We start from the raw sequence: 18,010 nt of genomic DNA on the forward strand, positions 1-18,010 counted from the left end.
TCTGTTGAACCCTTTATTTCCAGGTCTGTCCTCCTTCCTGGACTCCTCCAGACCAGCAGCCCAGGGCACCAAGGGTCCAGAAAGTGCTTGTACAGACAGCAGATGGGCAGCAGACAGACAGAGCTTTGGGGAGGCTGGCAGGCAGCCAGGAGGCAGAGGGTGTGATCATCCTGGCCAGGGAATGCTCAGCTAGTGTTCACATCAGGGCCCCCAGGCAGGCTTGAGACTTGGCCCTGAACAAACATTCACAGCCCTCAGGGCTCCCAGGCAAGCAGCATGGTTGTGGACAGAAGGCTGCACGTCTCTGGGCCTCAGCGGGCTGTCTGTAAAATCAGGCTGTGGTGGCACCCTGTGCAGGGCACCATGAGGGTCATGTGAGGCTGTGTCAGAAGTGCAGGCGGTGCAGGTGTGCAGGAAGGGTGTGCACCGTGGTTGGGCAGGTGAGGATGCTGGGGAGGAAGGGAGGCAGGGGTTGCAGCTGTCGGCTCCCTCAGAGCTGCAGGGCCTGCTGCAGCACCTGCTCATCCCCCACATCGTGGGGCAGTGTCACCACCAAGCCGCTATTCTCCTGCATGGTCTGGCAGATGATCTCATAGGCCTTCCGGTTCCCTGACCAGCAGCGCCGGGCCACCTGGGGCAGGGAGGAGGATAGCAGTCCATGTCAACATGACCGGGCTCCCCACATGAGTCCTGGCTCCCACACTCGGGCCCTGTTTGCTTCGAGGCTGTCCTGGGGCCAGCGCTGTCCATGGAGCCAGCTGTCCTCTTTCGTCTGCCCCATCCCCAACCCCAACTCAGCCTCACTATCTCTGGCCCTCCTCTGGGATCTGAAACTGGTGGCTGTCACACTCAGTCCCACTCACCCATCTCCAAGAATGGCCTCGCCTCCCACGTCTTCCGCAGCACCTCCCTCCATTCTGTCCTCCTAGAATCCTAGAATCCACCTCTACCTGAGATCTGAGCTCTACCTTCGCAATCTCCCTGCAGTCTGCTTTCTTCCCTCCACCTGTTCTCCCCTGAACAACACCACACCTTCTCCTCCATTCCCTTCTGCCATTCTTGCCACCCCCGCCCTCGCCATCCACATGGTCCCCACACCTGCCCCAACCCACTTTTCCATGCCACAACCGGGGCACCTCCTAGAACAAAACCTCACTGCTCCAAGATGCAGACCTCCATCCCCAGCCCCACCAGAAGCCCTGCAGCTCCCGGTGAGTTGGGGGGAGTCTCCTGCCAGTACCCCCTCTGTCCTCATGGTCACACTCCAGGCCCAGCCCAGGGGCTCTCAGTAAACCAAGCTGTCTGAATTCCTGCCTTGGCTCCAAGCATCCTCCCATTCTCTGGGTCCCACCTGTCTCCCCATCATAACCTGACCTGACCTCCATTTGAACTGCTTCCCCTTCCTGGCTGCTGTGCTGTGGTCATGGGAGGAATCCAGCCCCTGTCCCCATGCCCAGGAGGTGCTGTGTGATAGCAAATGTGGATGGGGGTCACCCAGCTGAAGGCCCTGCCAGCGTAAGCTGCTGACATGCCTTTGGGGACCATCGAGAGAAAACAGGGATGCTCTCCCAGAGGAAGACTTGGGGCAGCCAGCGGATGCCTGTGTGGACAGAGGCAGGAGACCCACGGGAGACTCTGGAAGTGGTCGCCAGAGTCGCAGGGGTGGTCTGCTGAGGAGGGAGCCCTGACAGTGGCGGGAGAGGAAAGGCATGGCCAAACAGGCAGGGACCAGCCAGCTGCGCTCCTGACTGTTTTCCGGGGAGGAAGGGGCAGGGCTCACTCTCAGGTCTGCGATCTGTAGAGGCAGAGCCACTGATGGGACAGAAGAGGAGGTGGTAAGGCCTGGGCTGACTTACGCCATTGGAGACATCCCAGCTGAGCATCAGCCTGGCTCTCTGCTCTGCCTCCGGGGTCCCATCCAGGACAAGGCCGAATCCCCCGTTGATCACCTCACCCCTGCAGGAGGGAGAGGAGTTTTCAATTCACTCCTTGGGCCCAACCCTGCACAGAGCAGGCAGAAGCCCATGTTTTGGAAGCATTGGCTTGAGACAGTGTCGGGGTTGGGGCCCCTATGCTGCCGGGCTCTGCAACCTGGTGGATGCAGGAGTTGTGCAGGCAAGCAGAGCTGAGAGCAGTGTGACCACCTGCCGCCTCTCTGCCCACTTGTGCCCTCTGTGCTGGGCCCATCGGCCTCGCACCCACCTCCAGCACCCATTGGAGGTCACCCCCTGTGGGCTGTGGCCCCTTCCTCCATGTATTCTCAGAGTGCTGCCCTATAAAGCAAACTCCCCTTGGTGTGTTTTGCATTATTTAACTCAGTCATCACCCTTTCTGGTTATATATTTTTATTATATATATTTATTTATTTATTTATTGTAAGATGGAGTGTTGCCCTTGTTGCCCAAGCTGGAGTGCAATGGTACGATCTCGGCTCACTGAAACCTCTACCCCCCAGGTTCCGGGAATTCTGCCTCAGCCTCCACAGTAGCTGGGATTACAGGCATGTGCCACCATGCCTGGCTAATTTTTTGTATTTTTAGTAGAAACAGTGTTTTACCATGTTAGCCAGGCTGGTCTTGAACTCTTGACCTTAGGTGATCCGCCCACCTTGGCCTCCCAAAGTGCTGGGATTACAGGTGTGAGCCACCACGCCTGGCCCCTGGTTTTATCTTTTTAAAAAAATCGTTTTTAGAGATGGGGTCTGGCTATGCTGCCCAGGATGGCCATGAAGTTCTGGCCTGAAGCAATCCTCTTGCCTTGACCTCCCAAAGTGCTGGGATTACAGGCATGGGCCACTGTGCCTGCCTGATTTTATCCTTATGATCTTTATCTTCCTTATTTCTTCTTTCTGCTTGCCTCAAGTATGGTGGGGTCCTTCTGATTACCTGACCCAAAGACTAAGTTCCTTTATTTTCAATATTTCTGATTTTCTAATTAATGCATTTCTCTGCCTCTAACAGTTTTTGACAAGTTCTTGTTTTCATTTGTTCCCTAGTAGATGTGTTGAACTTCGCTAAGTGTGTTGAAGCTCTGCTGCTGTTTCCATGCCTGTGTACTGCAGCTGTTCCCCATCAGCCTGGAACAGCCTTCCCATCCTCAGCTGTCCACCTACCAGCTGGAGCTGCTACCCTTGAAGGATCCACCCTTGGCTCCTGCTCAGTCTTCTCAGCTTTCAGTCACACACGAGAAGCACCCTTGATTTTGTAAACGCCTGTCGCTACACTGCTGCAAACGTGTCCGTCCTGCCTCTTGTTCCTCACTTGCAGTAAATCTGTTCCTTTTTCTTCCAGCACCAAAAATGTGCATCTGGTTTCCCTAGTCTCAAATCCTTCTGGCTCATCCGGCTTTCCCTGCTTCTCTGCCCAGCCTGGATCCTACTGACCACAACCTCAGCCAGTTCTCACCAGGAAACCAAGATGCCCTGTGCCCCTTGCAGCCACCTGTACTCCCCATTCCTGGTCCCAGAAGCTGCATCACCCCTCCTGTGAGTGAGCCAGCTGTGCTGCCTACTACCCTGCATCCCTGCACCTGGGTGGTCCGTGTCCTGCAATGGGTTGCCCTCACACCTCCCACCAGCTTCCAGGTGTTCCGAGTCAATCTACAGTCATTAACATTCACCTGTCAGAGAAGCAACAGCCACGCCCAGGCCTGAGCACTAGAGAGGCCTCTTGGAGATTAGAACTACAGATTTTGTTTTAGAAGCCTGCATTCCACAGGGTCAGAGACCAAGGTCACTTGGCTTCAGGTGACCTTGGCAAACTGACCACAGTGGAACCCTGGACATGCAGATCCCAGAAAAATGGGAACAATAATGCATTGCTATTAATGGTAAGTTTGGGATTACTCACAAATGGTGCTGGAACAATTAACTATACCTTTGAGAAAAACATGAAAGTAGAAAAACATAAATGCCAGATGTATTAAAGTACATGATTCGATGAGCTAACATACATGAATAGTTTAGAAGAGGGCCTTGCATGTGTTACACTCTGCAAGTGTTAGCTATGATCGGCTCATTTCCTCTTCACCCCTAGCCTACAAGGCAGTTACTATTATTATGCTTATTTCCTCATTGAGAAACAAAGGCACAGCAAGCCTACCCTGTGCAGGCAGATGGCCTGAGAACTCCTGCCGTCAACCATTGTGCTCCAGGGCTGTCCATCAGGGCATCACCCTCCCTGCGCAGGGGCAGAAGGCTTGCAGGAACATGCAGGAGGGCTGTGTGCACAGACAGAGGGCCTTGGAAGCCCTGGCTACTCAGAGAGGTCTTCAGGCCAGAGCATCAGTGTTACCAGGAGCTTGCTAAAGGGGGTCTCAGTATGTTTCCCAGGCTGGACTCAAACCTCCTGGGCTCAAGCAATCCTCCTGCCTTGGCCTTCTGAGTAGCTGGGACTATAGGTGTGCACCACCAGGCCTAACTCAGACCTGCATTTTTACAATAATCTGCATTTAAATAATATCCTCAGAGGATTTCTGTACACATTCAAGTTTCAGATGTACTTTAAGACATTGTTTAGTGTGAAAAAGTGTCAATATCCAGATATATAATGGATGGTGGATAGAACACAGGCATTTATCCCTATCCCTCCCGCATTTCACCACAGGACTGCAGAGGAATTATTTAACCCATAAGGATGAGGAGAAAGGGACAGGAGAACAGGAGACGGGATTCTGAAAGCTGGAGGCAAGCGTCAGAAAGCTCTAGCTCAATGTGGCCATGGGAGGGGCTGTCAGAACCCATTGGCACCCCAGTATCCAGGGAACCTCAGGAGCTGGTGGTCAGCACCAAGGGCCTCCAAAGGAGGGCAAGAGTGGAGGTAGAGTCAGGAACACCCACTGGAAGTCTGCTCACCTGAGGTAGGCTCCCAGATGCCCACCCACCTGCTGCCTAGAGGCTGCCTGAGCAGGCCCTCAGCGGCCGCGGGAACTGGCCCTCTCACATGAGAGGCCGCAGCACCAACAGGGAGGCTCCACCCCTCTCACTGGGCGCTCGCAAAAGAGAAAAGAGATCAGAAGTCTTTTCTGAGATTCTACCAACGCAAGAACAAGAGCCTGGCTCTTGTCTTGATCTCTTGCACTAGATGACCCAGCCAGATGGCCCTGTCCTGCAGCCTGAGGTCCAGACATCTACTTGAGCATGTGGGGCTGTGGCCAGCCAGGCAATGCCCCGTCTAAACGTGAGTGCTGGGCAGATGGCACAAAGACAGATGGCAAACGGGCAATCAGGAAGAGGGGCTGCGGGAGACAGTGACACAGAGGAGGCCAGAAACAACACACAGCTGTCGCTGGTTGTCCTGGAGTGGGGCCAACAGACAAGCGCAAACAAGGAAAGGTCAGTCCAGGAATGTCAGGGTGAGCATGCAGCCTAGAAACAGGGAACAACATGAAAGAAGGAGAGCCACGCTGCAGAGCTGCGGGGGTGGGGCGTCCCCTTGGAGTAGCCATGGTCGGGACGTTGTTGGGAGTGGTGTCCCTTTGGAGTAGCCATGGTGGAGGGTCAGACTTTTTTACCGATGGATTGCATTAAGTATATGTGTAAGTGTGATGGGTCCCAGGGTGAATTTGTGACACTTTCCCAAAAGACCCCTCAAGGACAACAGGGTAAAAGGGTATAGGTCCCAGCATCTGGTCAGTCTGTGTCCCTGTCCACAGAGTCCGGGGGAAACCTTGGGGGAGCAACTTAGGAATTTGGAGGGAGCATTCCCTGCCTTGGGAGCCCTGAGGGCAGAGTGCACTGTGTCCACCTGAATTCTGGCCCTGCTGTCCCTGCCCCAAGGCCCTCAGGGTGCGCACTCTTCCTCAGCCTGCCCAGCCCCATCCCTTCCTGCCTTCGGCTGTCTATCAGCAATGATGATGGATCCTGGGGGACCTGGGCCCATATCCCGGCTCTACCGCCAGCTCCGTGGCCCTGGGCAAACTGCTCAGCCTCCTTCAGAGCCACTCTTTTGCCCTCTGGAAATGACTTGGAAAATCCTGTGCAGAAATGCCAGATACCCAGTGGCCAGGCAGCCCTTCTCCACCTGGGGTTTCCTACAGCCCCTGTGTCGCAAAGGACATGCTCTCAGTCACATTTTCCTCTAATTACAGCCACCTGACTGCCACAGTGTGGAACTGCAGCCTCCAAGGACAGGAAGACAAGCCAGCCTGTCGCAATGCTCTGCCGGGACTTGACTCTAGAGGGCAGGGGACCGCTTGATCTGGCCAAAATGGGCTCAGAGGCCAGTTTGGAGATGGCCACTGGAGCCAGGCAGGGGGCAGGGTGTTGTCCTCCTTCCAAAGCTGCAGCACCGCCTGCTGCTCCCTGCAGCCCAGAGTCCAGCTTCGGCCAGGAGCCCAGACCTAGGGCCCTTTTCTCAGAAAGACCAGCCAGGCAGAGGCAGAGCTGAGGGGAGAAGGGAGCCAAGACTCCAAGTCTCCTGCTCTCAGCCCAGCCGCCCTGGGAGCCTTGGCTGGGTCCTGCACTCTCAAGTGAGGTGGTCATAGAAGGAATGACAAGACCCTGGCCGTGAAAGCACCAGGAATTCCATGGGAACACATGGAAACTGACACGCTGGAAACTGACAGAGGGGCAGCTACCATTCTTGCTGAGCCTCCGTAAGAGGCCTCCGAGACTCACGCAGCAGGGGAGACCCAGAGAGGTGGGTGGCTAATGCAAGCCCTCTCCTAAAGTTCTTCCCTCTGTCTCTGCTCCCTTGAGGAACACATTTTCCACAAAGGTGTGGCAGAGCAGGTGACCAGGGAGGTAGGGCCCAGGACAGGCACCTCAGCCTGGCCCTGCCCCAAAGGAACCCCCAAAACTTTCACATCAGCCCCACACCCCATCCTCTGAAACCTTACCAGCCCACACCCCCTCCGTTGTGAAGGGCGACCCAGGTGGCTCCGCGACAGGCGTCTCCCACGAAGTTCTGCACGGCCATGTCTGCAGAAATAGAGACGCCCCCACCCATTATCCCCTACATTGGGTAGGCGCCAGGCCCAGTCAGGCCAGCCTTGGGTGGGGGAATCAGCAGGCCCCACTGGCTGAGCCAGCACTGCTCGGCGGGAAGGATAGGGCGGCAACTAGGCTCTAGGGACAGGGCCTCTCACAGCAGCAGTCATGTGTGCTGGCAGAGCTAGAGCTGGCGCAGGAGAAAATGACACATGCCTAGTTGTCCCATGGTGGCACTCTCCAGCACTGAGCATCAGGTAAAGCACCCCGGAAGCAGAGGGAACAAAAGAATTAAAAGGGATGTGGAACCAGCATTAGCTCAGAAAAGTAGAGTGCCAAAGAGAGTCACTGCTACTCTCAAAAAGGGGGGTGGAGGAGCAAACTGCAAATGAATGGCTTCCCTTGACCCCATTAGGGAACTGAGGTCCCAGGACAACCATCCAACCTGAAAGCTGGGTAGTGAGAGCATCTGCAGAGAAAAACAGAGCCCAAGCAGGTCACCTTGCAAGTTCAACACATTGCTAAGGGACAGGCATGGGCCAGCCTGAGACCATGAGCCCCTAGGTGGACAGTGATAAAGGAGTTTGCACCCTCTTGCAGGCTCTTCCTCCAAAAACCCTACAGAGATGATCACGGAGAACCCTAAGAATATCTCCCTTCTCTTGGTGCCAGGCTGCAAAGATGGGGAAGAGACCAGGAGCCAAAAAAGGCAAGAAATGCAGCTCTAGGATCTGGAAAGACAAGGAAACAGCTGGCCGCCCACAGCCTGAAGGTCACCCACGTCCAGGGCACTCAGCCAGCCCGGTGTGGCTGGCACTCGCCAGTTTTACAACTGGAAGTCCCACATCCCAGAGCCGCTTGGTCCTGGGGTGGTCACTCTATGCTGAGCCTCTCAGATGCCAGAACATCTTTCGAACCATTGTGACTGACTGAATGTACCAATGTTTGATAAAATCCAAATCTAACATTAAAGTTTAAGACATTTTCGCCTTCCTCACCTGCACAGAAGGCAGAGCCGTCGTAAATGTTGGAGGTCTCCCTAAAGGGGCTGTCAGTGCCGCTCACGTCATGGTGGTCTCGGCTCAGGACCACCGGCGCCTGTGTATGGAAGGACAGAAGCTATCAGCCAATGGTGTCCACTATGGCTGCCTGGCGAAGGCAGAGGACATGGGGCAGGCCACACCAGAACCTACTGGATTTCTCCACCTGGGAAATAGACCCTCTTCACAACTATGTCTGATGTCATCTGTAGCTTGGAATAGATTCACGTTTCCGGCAGCACCGGTGTAATATATGTGTGAGTTCACCGAGTGCTCACAGCCACCCTGTCCAGATATGCACGACTGTTATCATGGCCACTTCATAGACGAGAAAGTGGAGGCACAGAGAGGAGAAGAAATTTCCCCTACATCACAGAGCGAGTAAGTCATGAGCTGGGGTTTAACCCCACAGGTGTTACGTGCCAGTGCTCCCCGTCTTACAATGGAGCTACATCTGGATAAGTAAAAAGTGACTTAGAGTATTTTTAACTGACGATTGGCTCATCCAGACTCAACTTCATTGCATGTCAAGGGACTACTGAACAAGTGTCACTTTGCACATTGTAAAGCAGAAAAATTGTTATAAGTCAGAGTCTCTGCTTAGTGTGGGCTCAAGCCACAGGCAGCCTGGTCCCTGACCTGTGCAATAGGGACGTGGCTGGCCGATGGCCCACAGGCGTCAGAGGGCATCAATGGGGGAGTATTTGGCAGTACCTACCATAAGACCTTGGGCAGGTCACTTCCCTCTGGGAATAGCTCTTGGTTTCCTGGATGAGGCAATTGCTATAAGCCTTTTTGTGCTGCCAGTCTCTGTGAGGACAGAGACTTTTCGCACGTAGAAAGCACTCACACTGAGTTTGATTTTTTAATATACTCATTGGCAGTACTCCCTGTTCCCCAGGAATCTCTGGCTGCTTAGATACCCCAGAGAGGCAGCCTGCTGCTGCTTAGCCCTCGTGTAATGGGTGTGGTGCAGCCCTGGAGGTCAGACAGGGCGGGTCAGCTGGCTCCCCTGTGCTGTGCACCGGCAGTCCCACTATGAAAATGAGTCCTGGCTGGGTGCGGTGGCTCACTCCTGTAATCCCAACACTTTGGGAGGCAGAGGCCAGGGGATCACTTGAGGTCAGGAGTTCAAGACCAGCCTGGCCAACATGGCAAAACCCCTTTTCCACTAAAAATACATAAATTAGCCGGGTGTTGTGGTACACACCTATAATCACAGCTACTCAGGGGGCTGAGTCGTGAGAATCGCTTGAATCTGGGAGGCGGAGGTTGCAATGTGCTGAGACAGCGCCATTGCACTCCAGCCTGGGCTATGGAGCAAGACTTTCTCCAAAAAAAAAAAGGAAAGAAAGAAAATGAGTTCTAACCAGCAATTTAAAAAACAGAATGAAGGAACTGGGAGGAACCCTTACTAAAGAGAAGGGTAAGGGGAGCCGTCTAACACCCAGTATGGGGAGCATGTCAGCCTGGTTCCGCACCTTTCAGTCAGGAGAGGGAGCAGGCAGGTCAGTACGTGGGTGGTTCACTGTGCACACAGGGAGCAGCTCAGCTGTTTTAGCTAAGATGAGCTATTCCTATCCCCAGGCCCCGGAAACTTTTCTTCCAAGTGTCCCGTAAAGCTGGTGGGGTTGGTTGATGGGCGTGATCTCCCCTTCCCCACCCTGGGGATCCTGAAATTTCACAGGCCCCCTGTGTCAGAGGATGCTCTGTGCTCCTGAATGAAGAGGCCCGCCTCTCTCTCCTTCAACAGGCCAGGCCTGTTCCCACGTCATCTCCAGATGCTCTGGCACTCACTGGCCATTCAGGTCTCAGCTCGATGTCAGAACTCAGAGAGGCTGCCATGACCACCCTCTTCACCAGGTTCATTTCCTGCCTGCCGTTCACCCTCTGAAACCCTGTCTCAATGTGTGCCTTAAGCTCTGCGTCTGTCGCCCTTCCCTTCACTACACAGGTCTGTCTTGTTCTCTGCTGTGTCCCCACTGGTTAGGACATGCCACACAGAGGCCATGTGCAGCCAAGCACTGTCCAGTGAATGAACGCATGCTTACTGACCCACAGCACTTACTGTGCTGGCTGGCTGACCACAGCCCGGGGCAAGTGCACCTGGAGCTTCCCAGCAGTTCCCATGAACACCTGGGCTTCCAGGAAGCACCGGGTAGGCACGTTTGGCTGTACCCCAGCAGGGCTGGCTGCTGCCCTTGCTGCTGGTGCCACCCCCAGAATGACCCCAGGGTGGCGTTCACACCTCGGTCCCAATGTCTGTTATATCTGACCAGTAACATTCCTAGAACTTGTGGAAAGAGAGACGCCCACAAGAACTCTGTGGCAGAAGGAGCCAGAGCCTCTGGGAGCGAACACGCCCAGGGTTCCGTCCTCAGGGCGGGTCTGGCTGATTCGGAGCAAAATTAGCAAAAGCTAGGGACATTTGCCGTTGCTTGAGAAAAGGGAGCTCTATAAAGATGTGTAAAGTTACTTTGTGGAAGCAGACTTACTCAATCCTCACACACACGCTTTTTATTCTCTTTCCACAGAAGAGGGACACAAGGTTCAGAGAAGGCCCCAGACCTGCCCAACGTCACACAGCAGGGGACAATGATGGAGCCTGACACACAGAGCCAGGTGCCCAGACACCTCCCCCAATTGCAGATTACCCACAGAGGGTCCTTGGAGCCTCTGGGCTACCTGTGCTCCAGGAAGGTTACCTATTGCAAGCACTGCTCTTGCTCCCTGAGGCCTTCCTTCCCCCTCATGGCCGCCTCACCCTCACCTCCCCAGCAGAACCCTTCTACCCAGTTGATATCAGGGACCAAAGCCTTCAGCAAAACCTGGTCTCCCTAAAGAGGAGACATTTGGGCCTCATCCCTGGGAGGTAAGCTTCTGGGAGGGGCTGGTCCACTGCTCCTGAGTACTGGGCTGCCAAGGCCCAACGGCGGGGTCTCCCCACCCAGAAGGCTGTGGGGTGCAGCTGAGGTATAGGCGGGAAGTCCCAGGGCAGTAAGGGCAGCAGGAAGAGGCGGAGGGATGCTTTCCCCAGAGCACAGAACACCTTACCTTGATCCTCCCCCGGGCGATGGCCTGGTTAATGGCCACAGCAATGGCCACGCGGCCCTTCTGGTCCGAGTACAGGATCCTTGCCTGGGAGCCCACCACCTTTGGACAGAAGAGTGACAGGCATCTGAGCCACGGGCAGCAATGCCAGGACTCAGTAGTGCAGGGAGACATAGGCAGCACTTCCACCATGGGATATGGTCCTTGGCAGCCTGAGTGCCTCTCACAAGGTCCAGGAGGACCCCTGAGGTGCATGGTACATCTTAAGTCTATGGCCTGAGGTGAGTCCCCACATTCAGCCCACTAGACAGCTACACTGGCCCCCCATGTCCACTGCAGCCTGGGATCCCAGACACCTTCCCCAATCCCAGATTATCCCCAGAGGGGCCTTGGAGCCCCTGAGCCACTTGTGTTCCAGGGAGTTTACCTATTGTGAGCACTGCTCCTGTTCCATCTCACAGTGATGACATCACCACCACCTAGGGCCAATTTGCACTGGGCATGCCTCACTCTAAGTACCCCACACAGCCCCTCGGCTATGAGTCTTATGGGAAGACACTGTCATCCTCATCATAAGCTTCATTTTCCAGATGAGGATACAGCCCAGAGAGGTGGAGCCACCTGTCCAGAGGTTGGCCTTAAGCCCTCTGTCTGTCTGCCGCACCCAGGAACTCAGCCACTCAGCAATGGCATCTCCTGACAGTAACTGTTGGTTGCCCCAGGGAGACAAAGCTTCAGCACACAAAATGAGTTATTGTGTAGCCCCACGGTCCTCAAGCAGGATGGCATTTGGCAATGACTGTAGATGTTTTTGGGTGCTGCTAGCATGGGTAGGGATGCTGCTAAACACCCTACGACGGCCCCCACGATGGTGAAGCCCCCAGTGACTTCAAGAGATACATGCACACACGTGTTCACAGCAGCACGACAACAGCCGAGAGGTGGAGATGACCTGGGTGTCCAGTAGAATGTGATTCGGCCTTAAAAGGAAGGAAATTCCGACATATGCTACAACATGGATAAATGAACCCTGAGGACATCATGACAAGAAAAATAAGTCAGACACAAAAGGACAAACACTGTCTGATCTCACTTCTCTGAGGTTCTTACATTGAGTGCCAGGGGCTGTGGGAGTAGAATAGGATTAGTGTTTAATAGGGGCAGAGTTTTGGTTTGGGAAGATGAACAAGTTCTGAGATGGGTGGTGGTGATGGCTGCACAGCAGTGTGAATGCGCTTAAGGCCACAGCACTGCACACCCAGAAATGGTAAAAATGGTTACCATGGTAAATTTTATGTTTATGTACAATTTGCCATAATTAAAGATTTACCCAGCCCCAAATGTCAGTACGCTGATGCTGAGAAACCCTGGTTTCTCCAAAGAAGATGCAGGTGTCTGCCCCAGCTGCTGGTGAGCTCAACCAGGAGCCAAGGGCAGCAGGGCTGGGCCGCAGAGGCAGCTGTGCACCTGGCCGCCAGCTCAGCTTTGGCCGGGCGCATGAGTCTAGCTGCTTATTCCTCCCTCATGGGTTCCTAGAGAACAGCCTTATTTTACTCACACCAGCTGCCTCAAATACTTTTCGGAAAAACTACTTGTGTGAATTAGCACTGCAGAGATTTTCAAATCTTTTGGATCCAAAAAAAAAAAAAAAAAATTGGTGAGGAACCGACATAGCATTGCCCACTTTGTCAAGAGTGTACATTAAAAGAAAGTAAATCAAAACATTTATAAGGCAACTTTCTGCAGTCACCATTCAGAAAAGGAAGCAACATTAAGTCTCAGGAGGCACACGATCTCCAGGGTACTTTAAGTCAAAGCAGATGTGCCCTGCTCGCTGCTCTAGCTGTGGCGTCCACCCCTCACACCCTCGACTCTGGCACCTCCCGCCATGCTGGCATCTTCTCAGCCATGCTGGCATCCTCTCAGGCCATCCCCTCTCTTCTCCACCCCATCTCTGCACTGACCCACAGCTCCAGCCTCCGAGTCTTGTCCTTGGCATCTCTGACTTGGCACTGTCACAGATATGCAGTTGGCAGGGGGGCTCTGAGGCTGGACACAAATGTAAATCACTGCATATGGACGAGACAGCCCAGGACAGGGGCAGGCCCCTCCCAGCACTAGGACTCCTGGGCCAAGACCCACTAGTTCAGACGTGGTCCATGGCCAAAGGCATGTGCCTCAACTGCCCACTTATTTTCCATTTTGTCCTCTGTACACCCAGCCTGCTGCCACCATGGAGCCTTGCACAGACTGGTCCCTCTGTCTTACCCGATTGTCATGTGGCTGCCACCCTCTTGGCATGTAGAACTGGACACACATGCCAGACCCCTTCCCTGGCCACTCTGTGTGAGGCAGCCCCACCTGCCCTTCCCTGCTGGTGCTTTCCAGCACATACACCCAGCAGAAACCAAGCAAGACACGTCTGTCAACTCAGCCCCACAACATAGCCCTGCACAAGCCGGGCCACAGGGACCTGCTCTGAACACATCACCGCCGCCTCCGCTTTGCAGATTAAGGCATGGAGCAGGCCCAGGCAGCCTGGCTCTGGAGCCCAGACTTTTTCTCCTGCAGGGCCACCTCTATTTGTTGCCTAATAGGCAGAAGAATGACCTGTCCAACCCTGGTCACTACCCCAGAGCCCAGGACACTTTTCCCCTCAATTTTTTAAATTACAAAATATGCATTACATAAAATGTACCATCTTAACTATTTCTAAGTACACAGTTTAGTGGTATTAAGTTGATTCATAATGTAAACCAATTGCCCCTCCATCTCCCCATTCCGTATCCCCCAGCCCCTGACACCCGCCATTCTGCTTTCTGTCTCTGAATTTGACTGCTCTGGGGACCTCACAGATGTGGAACCATGCAGTATTTGCCCTTCCGTGACTGGGTTATTTCACCTAGCACGGTGTGGTCCAGGTTCATCCGCGTTGTAGCATGTTCAGCACTCCCTTCTGTTTGAGGCCGAGTCATATTCTGTCTCATGGTGAGCCCACAATGTTTATCTATTCTTCCATCAGTGAACACCTGAGTGGCTTCCACAGCTTAGCCATTGTGAATAGTGCTGCTGTGAATGTGGGTGTGTAAGTATCTCTCTGAGTCCTTGCTTTCAACTCTTTGGGCTACACATCTAGAAGTGGAATTGCTGGGTCATTGGGTAATTCTATTTTTGATTTTTTAAGGAAGCTTTTTACTGTTTTTCGTGTGGCTGCACCACTTCACCAACAGTACACAAGGGTTCGAAAATCTCCGTGTCCTCACCTGGGCTTCTTTCTCCAGCAGCCCCTTGGGCAAGGCAATTGCTGCCTCCCCTCCTAGTGTGGCCACCATGGAGCTGGCACAAATAGTCACATGAGGTGTGATGTGTGCACCCTCTCAGGGCTTGGCAAGCTGGAGGCTGTGGGCCAGGCAGAGCACCCATCCGCAGCCCCACACCTCCGAGCAGTCTCCTGATAGTGCAGCTAGCCCAGCCTCCCCCAGGCCCGGGCACTCACCAGCCGGTGCCTGGCGGCCTCCCGGATCCAGCGGATGTTGTCCATGTACTGCAGCTTCACAGACGCCTTCACTGCAGGGGAGAGGAGAGCCAGTGTCAGAGCCCATGCAGGGGCACAGACCTGCCCTCGGGCAGGCTGCTCAGCACAGGCCCTGCCACTCACCACAGACCCTGCCCTGAGCCCACCATTGAGCCAGGACACAAGGTGAGGGAGCCCACCCCACCCCACCCCTGCCTTCCTGAATTTGGGAACTGGCAGTGCCAATGGCCCCTTGAATTAATCCACAGCTGCGCAGTGAAGTGCACTTGCCTGATGTAGTCGGTCCCTCCACTAATAGCTCTTCAGTGCCCACTGTACTCCAGCCCTGAGCAAGGCACCAAGAATAAAGACCGCTGTGGGCCATGAGGAACACAAGACTGTGGGGAGGTGGCCCCCAGGGTGGTGAGTATGGGGGCTCTCTGAGGAAGTGGCTGTCAAGCTGAGTCTAAAGGCTGGGAAGGAACTGGCCACCGGAAGGTCTGAGGGAACAGCATTCCAGGCAGAAGGAACAGCCTGCGCAAAGTCCCTGAAGTGGAAATGAACTTGGCCTGGGCAGGAGCTAGCCAGTCAAGCTCATGGAGGGTGTGTGCATGGGAGCAGGCACGGGAGCCAGCCTGACCAGCTCCTGAAGCAGACTGGTAATTTTCCAGAAACTGTGTGAGCCAGTGGTTAACACAGATTCAAATCATACTAAAATTGAAGGTAATAGAAATCCCTCACTCCTGTGACTTCACAGCCATCGACTAATATCTGCTTGGTGGCAATGCCACAGTATGTGCACTGCAGGAACGTGGAGCTGGGTCAGCATGGCTGGAAAACAGCCAGGCCTGGAGTCTTTAAACCAGGAGCCTCGCAGGTGCAGCAGCTCAGGGCTTCTTTCCAGAGGGCTGCTCATCCCCACTAGCTGCCTGCTGTTCTCGGACCAGGGAGGCCCAGGAGGCATCTGGCCAGACCCCCAGGAGAAGGCCCTTGTTTCCCCTGCCCTCCTGCTTGTGCCCCTGCCCGGCCCCTCCTGCACAGGTGGCCGTGTTTCCCCTCTGCCTGGCTCTCCTGCCCTGGGTCTGTGTAACCCCGGCCCTTGCCCAGCCCACTGAACCTGGCCAGCAGCAGGATGGGGATGGGCCCCAGAGGTGTGAAGCACACAGCAGTGGCTGGTGACCCACACAGAAAGGCCACCTGACCTGTAGGAAAGCTGCAGAGAGACCAGGGTAAAAACTGCAACAATGGAGGAAGCATCATAAAATAACCAGAAAACAACAACGTCAGACCCACTCAACAAGAACAAAGGTGGGTTAAAAAACAGGCAGACCATGTAGACATGGAAAAACACAACTCTCTGGTGGAACCAATACTCAGCATCAGCAAACCCCAGGATGAACATGGGGGACCCTGAGGCGGAGGAGACCCTTGTGGACCTGGTGGGTGTGGAAGGCCAGTGGAAGCCCATATGGAGGTGGCGTCATCACAGATGGCAGCAAGAAGGAGCTAGAAGCACTGCTGTCAACTGGCCCAGCCATGTGCAGGGTCTGAGAGGGACCCAGGTGTGCTTAGGGCTGCCCAGCGATCCTGGCCTCAGCCATTGCTGCCTGCCCACCCTAGCCCTGGACCGTCCTGCTTCAGCCACTTTGAGGGGCTTTGTGTCACTTGCAGCCAGAGGTCCTCACTGGCAGAGCTCAGGGCAGAGGCTTGGTGTGGGTGGGGACTGTGTCTTCATAGCTGAGAACAACACTTGGGAACCAGGAGCTTTGAGAATCACTCAGGTTTCTTTGAGTCCCTTTGTGTTGTCAGCTGAGCACCCACCAAACTCACAAAGTCATCTGAACCCAGGTTCCCTCCCAGAATCCGCTGCTAGGTGGGCCTGCTATGGAAGCCTGTCTCTATGGAGGTGGGAGATTTGGAGGACCACCCACCCATGGGCATCCCCACCAACGGCATCACCTCCATCAGCAATGGCTTCCTCCAGCACAGATGTGGCCAGTTCGTCTGTGACTGCCAGGTCCTGGGGGTCCCCCGATGTGCAGACCCAGCGGAAAGGCCCAAATCCCTGGGAGAATATGTCCCTGCGAGCACAGATGCCTCCTCACACTGGGCCCACTGGCTTGGGCCGGGGAGAGGGGTGCAGGTGTTAGCACACCAGTGAGGACAGCTCGGCGTCCAGAAGTGGGGCATGGAACCCCTAAACCATCATCAGACAGAAAGTTCCAGGGTCCTCCCTGTCCCCTCTCTGTGTCCAGTTCCCCCAGCCCTCTGTCCCTGCCTCCTGGCTGCACCATCTCTAGCCTTAGGAGCTAGGAGCCGAGATCTGGGCAAACAGAAATGCCCCCAGTTGTTACTATCCATGACAAGAAAAGCAGTCGCCAAAAAGTGACAGTCACATTGAGAGGAGAGTCAACCTGGGGTCGTGGCCTTGGGGAACTCGCCCTAGGTGAGCTTACCTTCCCAGGAGCCAGGCTCCAGGGCAGAGCTGTCCTGGGGGGAGGATGCTGTGATCTGGGCCCTCCCTGGGTTCCTGCGCTTGCTAGGCTAGGGGGTGCCTCCTCCTGGGCAGCCCTTCCTCTCGGGAGTGCCAGCTGCCAGTGCTCTGCACCCCACAGGGAGCCTGACGGGGAGTGGCACTTGCCTTTCTCATCTCCATTTCTCTCCGGTCCCATGTGGCACACACTGAGGACTGGCACATCTTCCAAAAGCTGTGTGGCCCCCTCCCAGCCCACAGCAGAAAGCCCAGACTCCTCAGCTCGGCCTAGCCTCCTCTCTGGCTAATGTCCTCGTCCACTGCTTGTCCTGGGCTGCTGGCCCTCCCCAGACCTGCCCCCCAGGGCTAGAGTGGTTCACAGCTCCCAGAGCCACAGCAGGTGCTGGGCTTCATCGGCTGCCTGCATGGGCCTGTGATGTGGGATGGTAGCTCCGCACCGTTCAGGGGCGGGTGTTTGCCAGGAAGTGGGCTTGGCCTCTGGGCCCTGCAGTCCCCTGTTCTCACTGAGGTCCTGCAGGAGGTATCTCTCGTCTGCATTTCCTCCTCACTTGCCTGCCTGTGGTGGAAAATCCATGGACGGAGCCTGGCCACTTTGGGGAAGTGTGGAGGTCTCAGTGCAGGACCTCAGGGATGGTCAGAGGCTGAGGCTTCTCCAACCTAAATGCCCAGGACCCAGACCCTTAAGGGGGCAGGGGTGGCACTGGGCACACTAGACATGGCAGCTGCCCAACACTCACCCCATGATGTGCTGCACGTAGGAAGGGTAGCGGAACTCCGTCCTGCAGGCGCCTTTCTTCTCCACATCTGCTCCTGTGGGCAGAGCCCGGACAGTCACCACCCAAGGTGGGACACCCAGGGCCACCCTAGATGGCAACTTAAACACAGGGCCCAGTGGGAGGCTGAGGAAGGACCCTTGAGGTCTTTTTTTCATGTGAAAGAAAAGCAGAGGCATGTGTGGCTGGCATGCCACCATCTGTGTGGCC

General features: G+C 55.0%; 1 protein-coding gene across 2 annotated transcripts in view; it reads right to left on the minus strand.

Annotated features, from left to right (window-relative positions):
- The window catches only part of UROC1 (urocanate hydratase 1), a 36,110-nt gene continuing 18,100 nt past the window's right edge, over window positions 1–18,010 (minus strand). For both annotated transcript variants that reach the window (XM_032269226.1, XM_032269225.1), the window contains exons 13-20: window positions 17,765–17,837; window positions 16,493–16,614; window positions 14,516–14,586; window positions 11,023–11,121; window positions 7,927–8,026; window positions 6,838–6,919; window positions 1,857–1,956; window positions 1–631 (exon numbers count right to left, since the gene is read on the minus strand). In XM_032269226.1, the coding sequence (XP_032125117.1) occupies window positions 491–631; window positions 1,857–1,956; window positions 6,838–6,919; window positions 7,927–8,026; window positions 11,023–11,121; window positions 14,516–14,586; window positions 16,493–16,614; window positions 17,765–17,837 (788 nt within the window). In that variant the 3' untranslated portion in view covers window positions 1–490. The remainder of the gene's footprint in view (window positions 632–1,856; window positions 1,957–6,837; window positions 6,920–7,926; window positions 8,027–11,022; window positions 11,122–14,515; window positions 14,587–16,492; window positions 16,615–17,764; window positions 17,838–18,010) is intronic.

Source organism: Sapajus apella, unplaced genomic scaffold (assembly GCF_009761245.1).
Source record: "Sapajus apella isolate SASKATOON/1434 unplaced genomic scaffold, GSC_monkey_1.0 scaffold190, whole genome shotgun sequence".
NCBI lineage: Eukaryota > Metazoa > Chordata > Mammalia > Primates > Cebidae > Sapajus > Sapajus apella.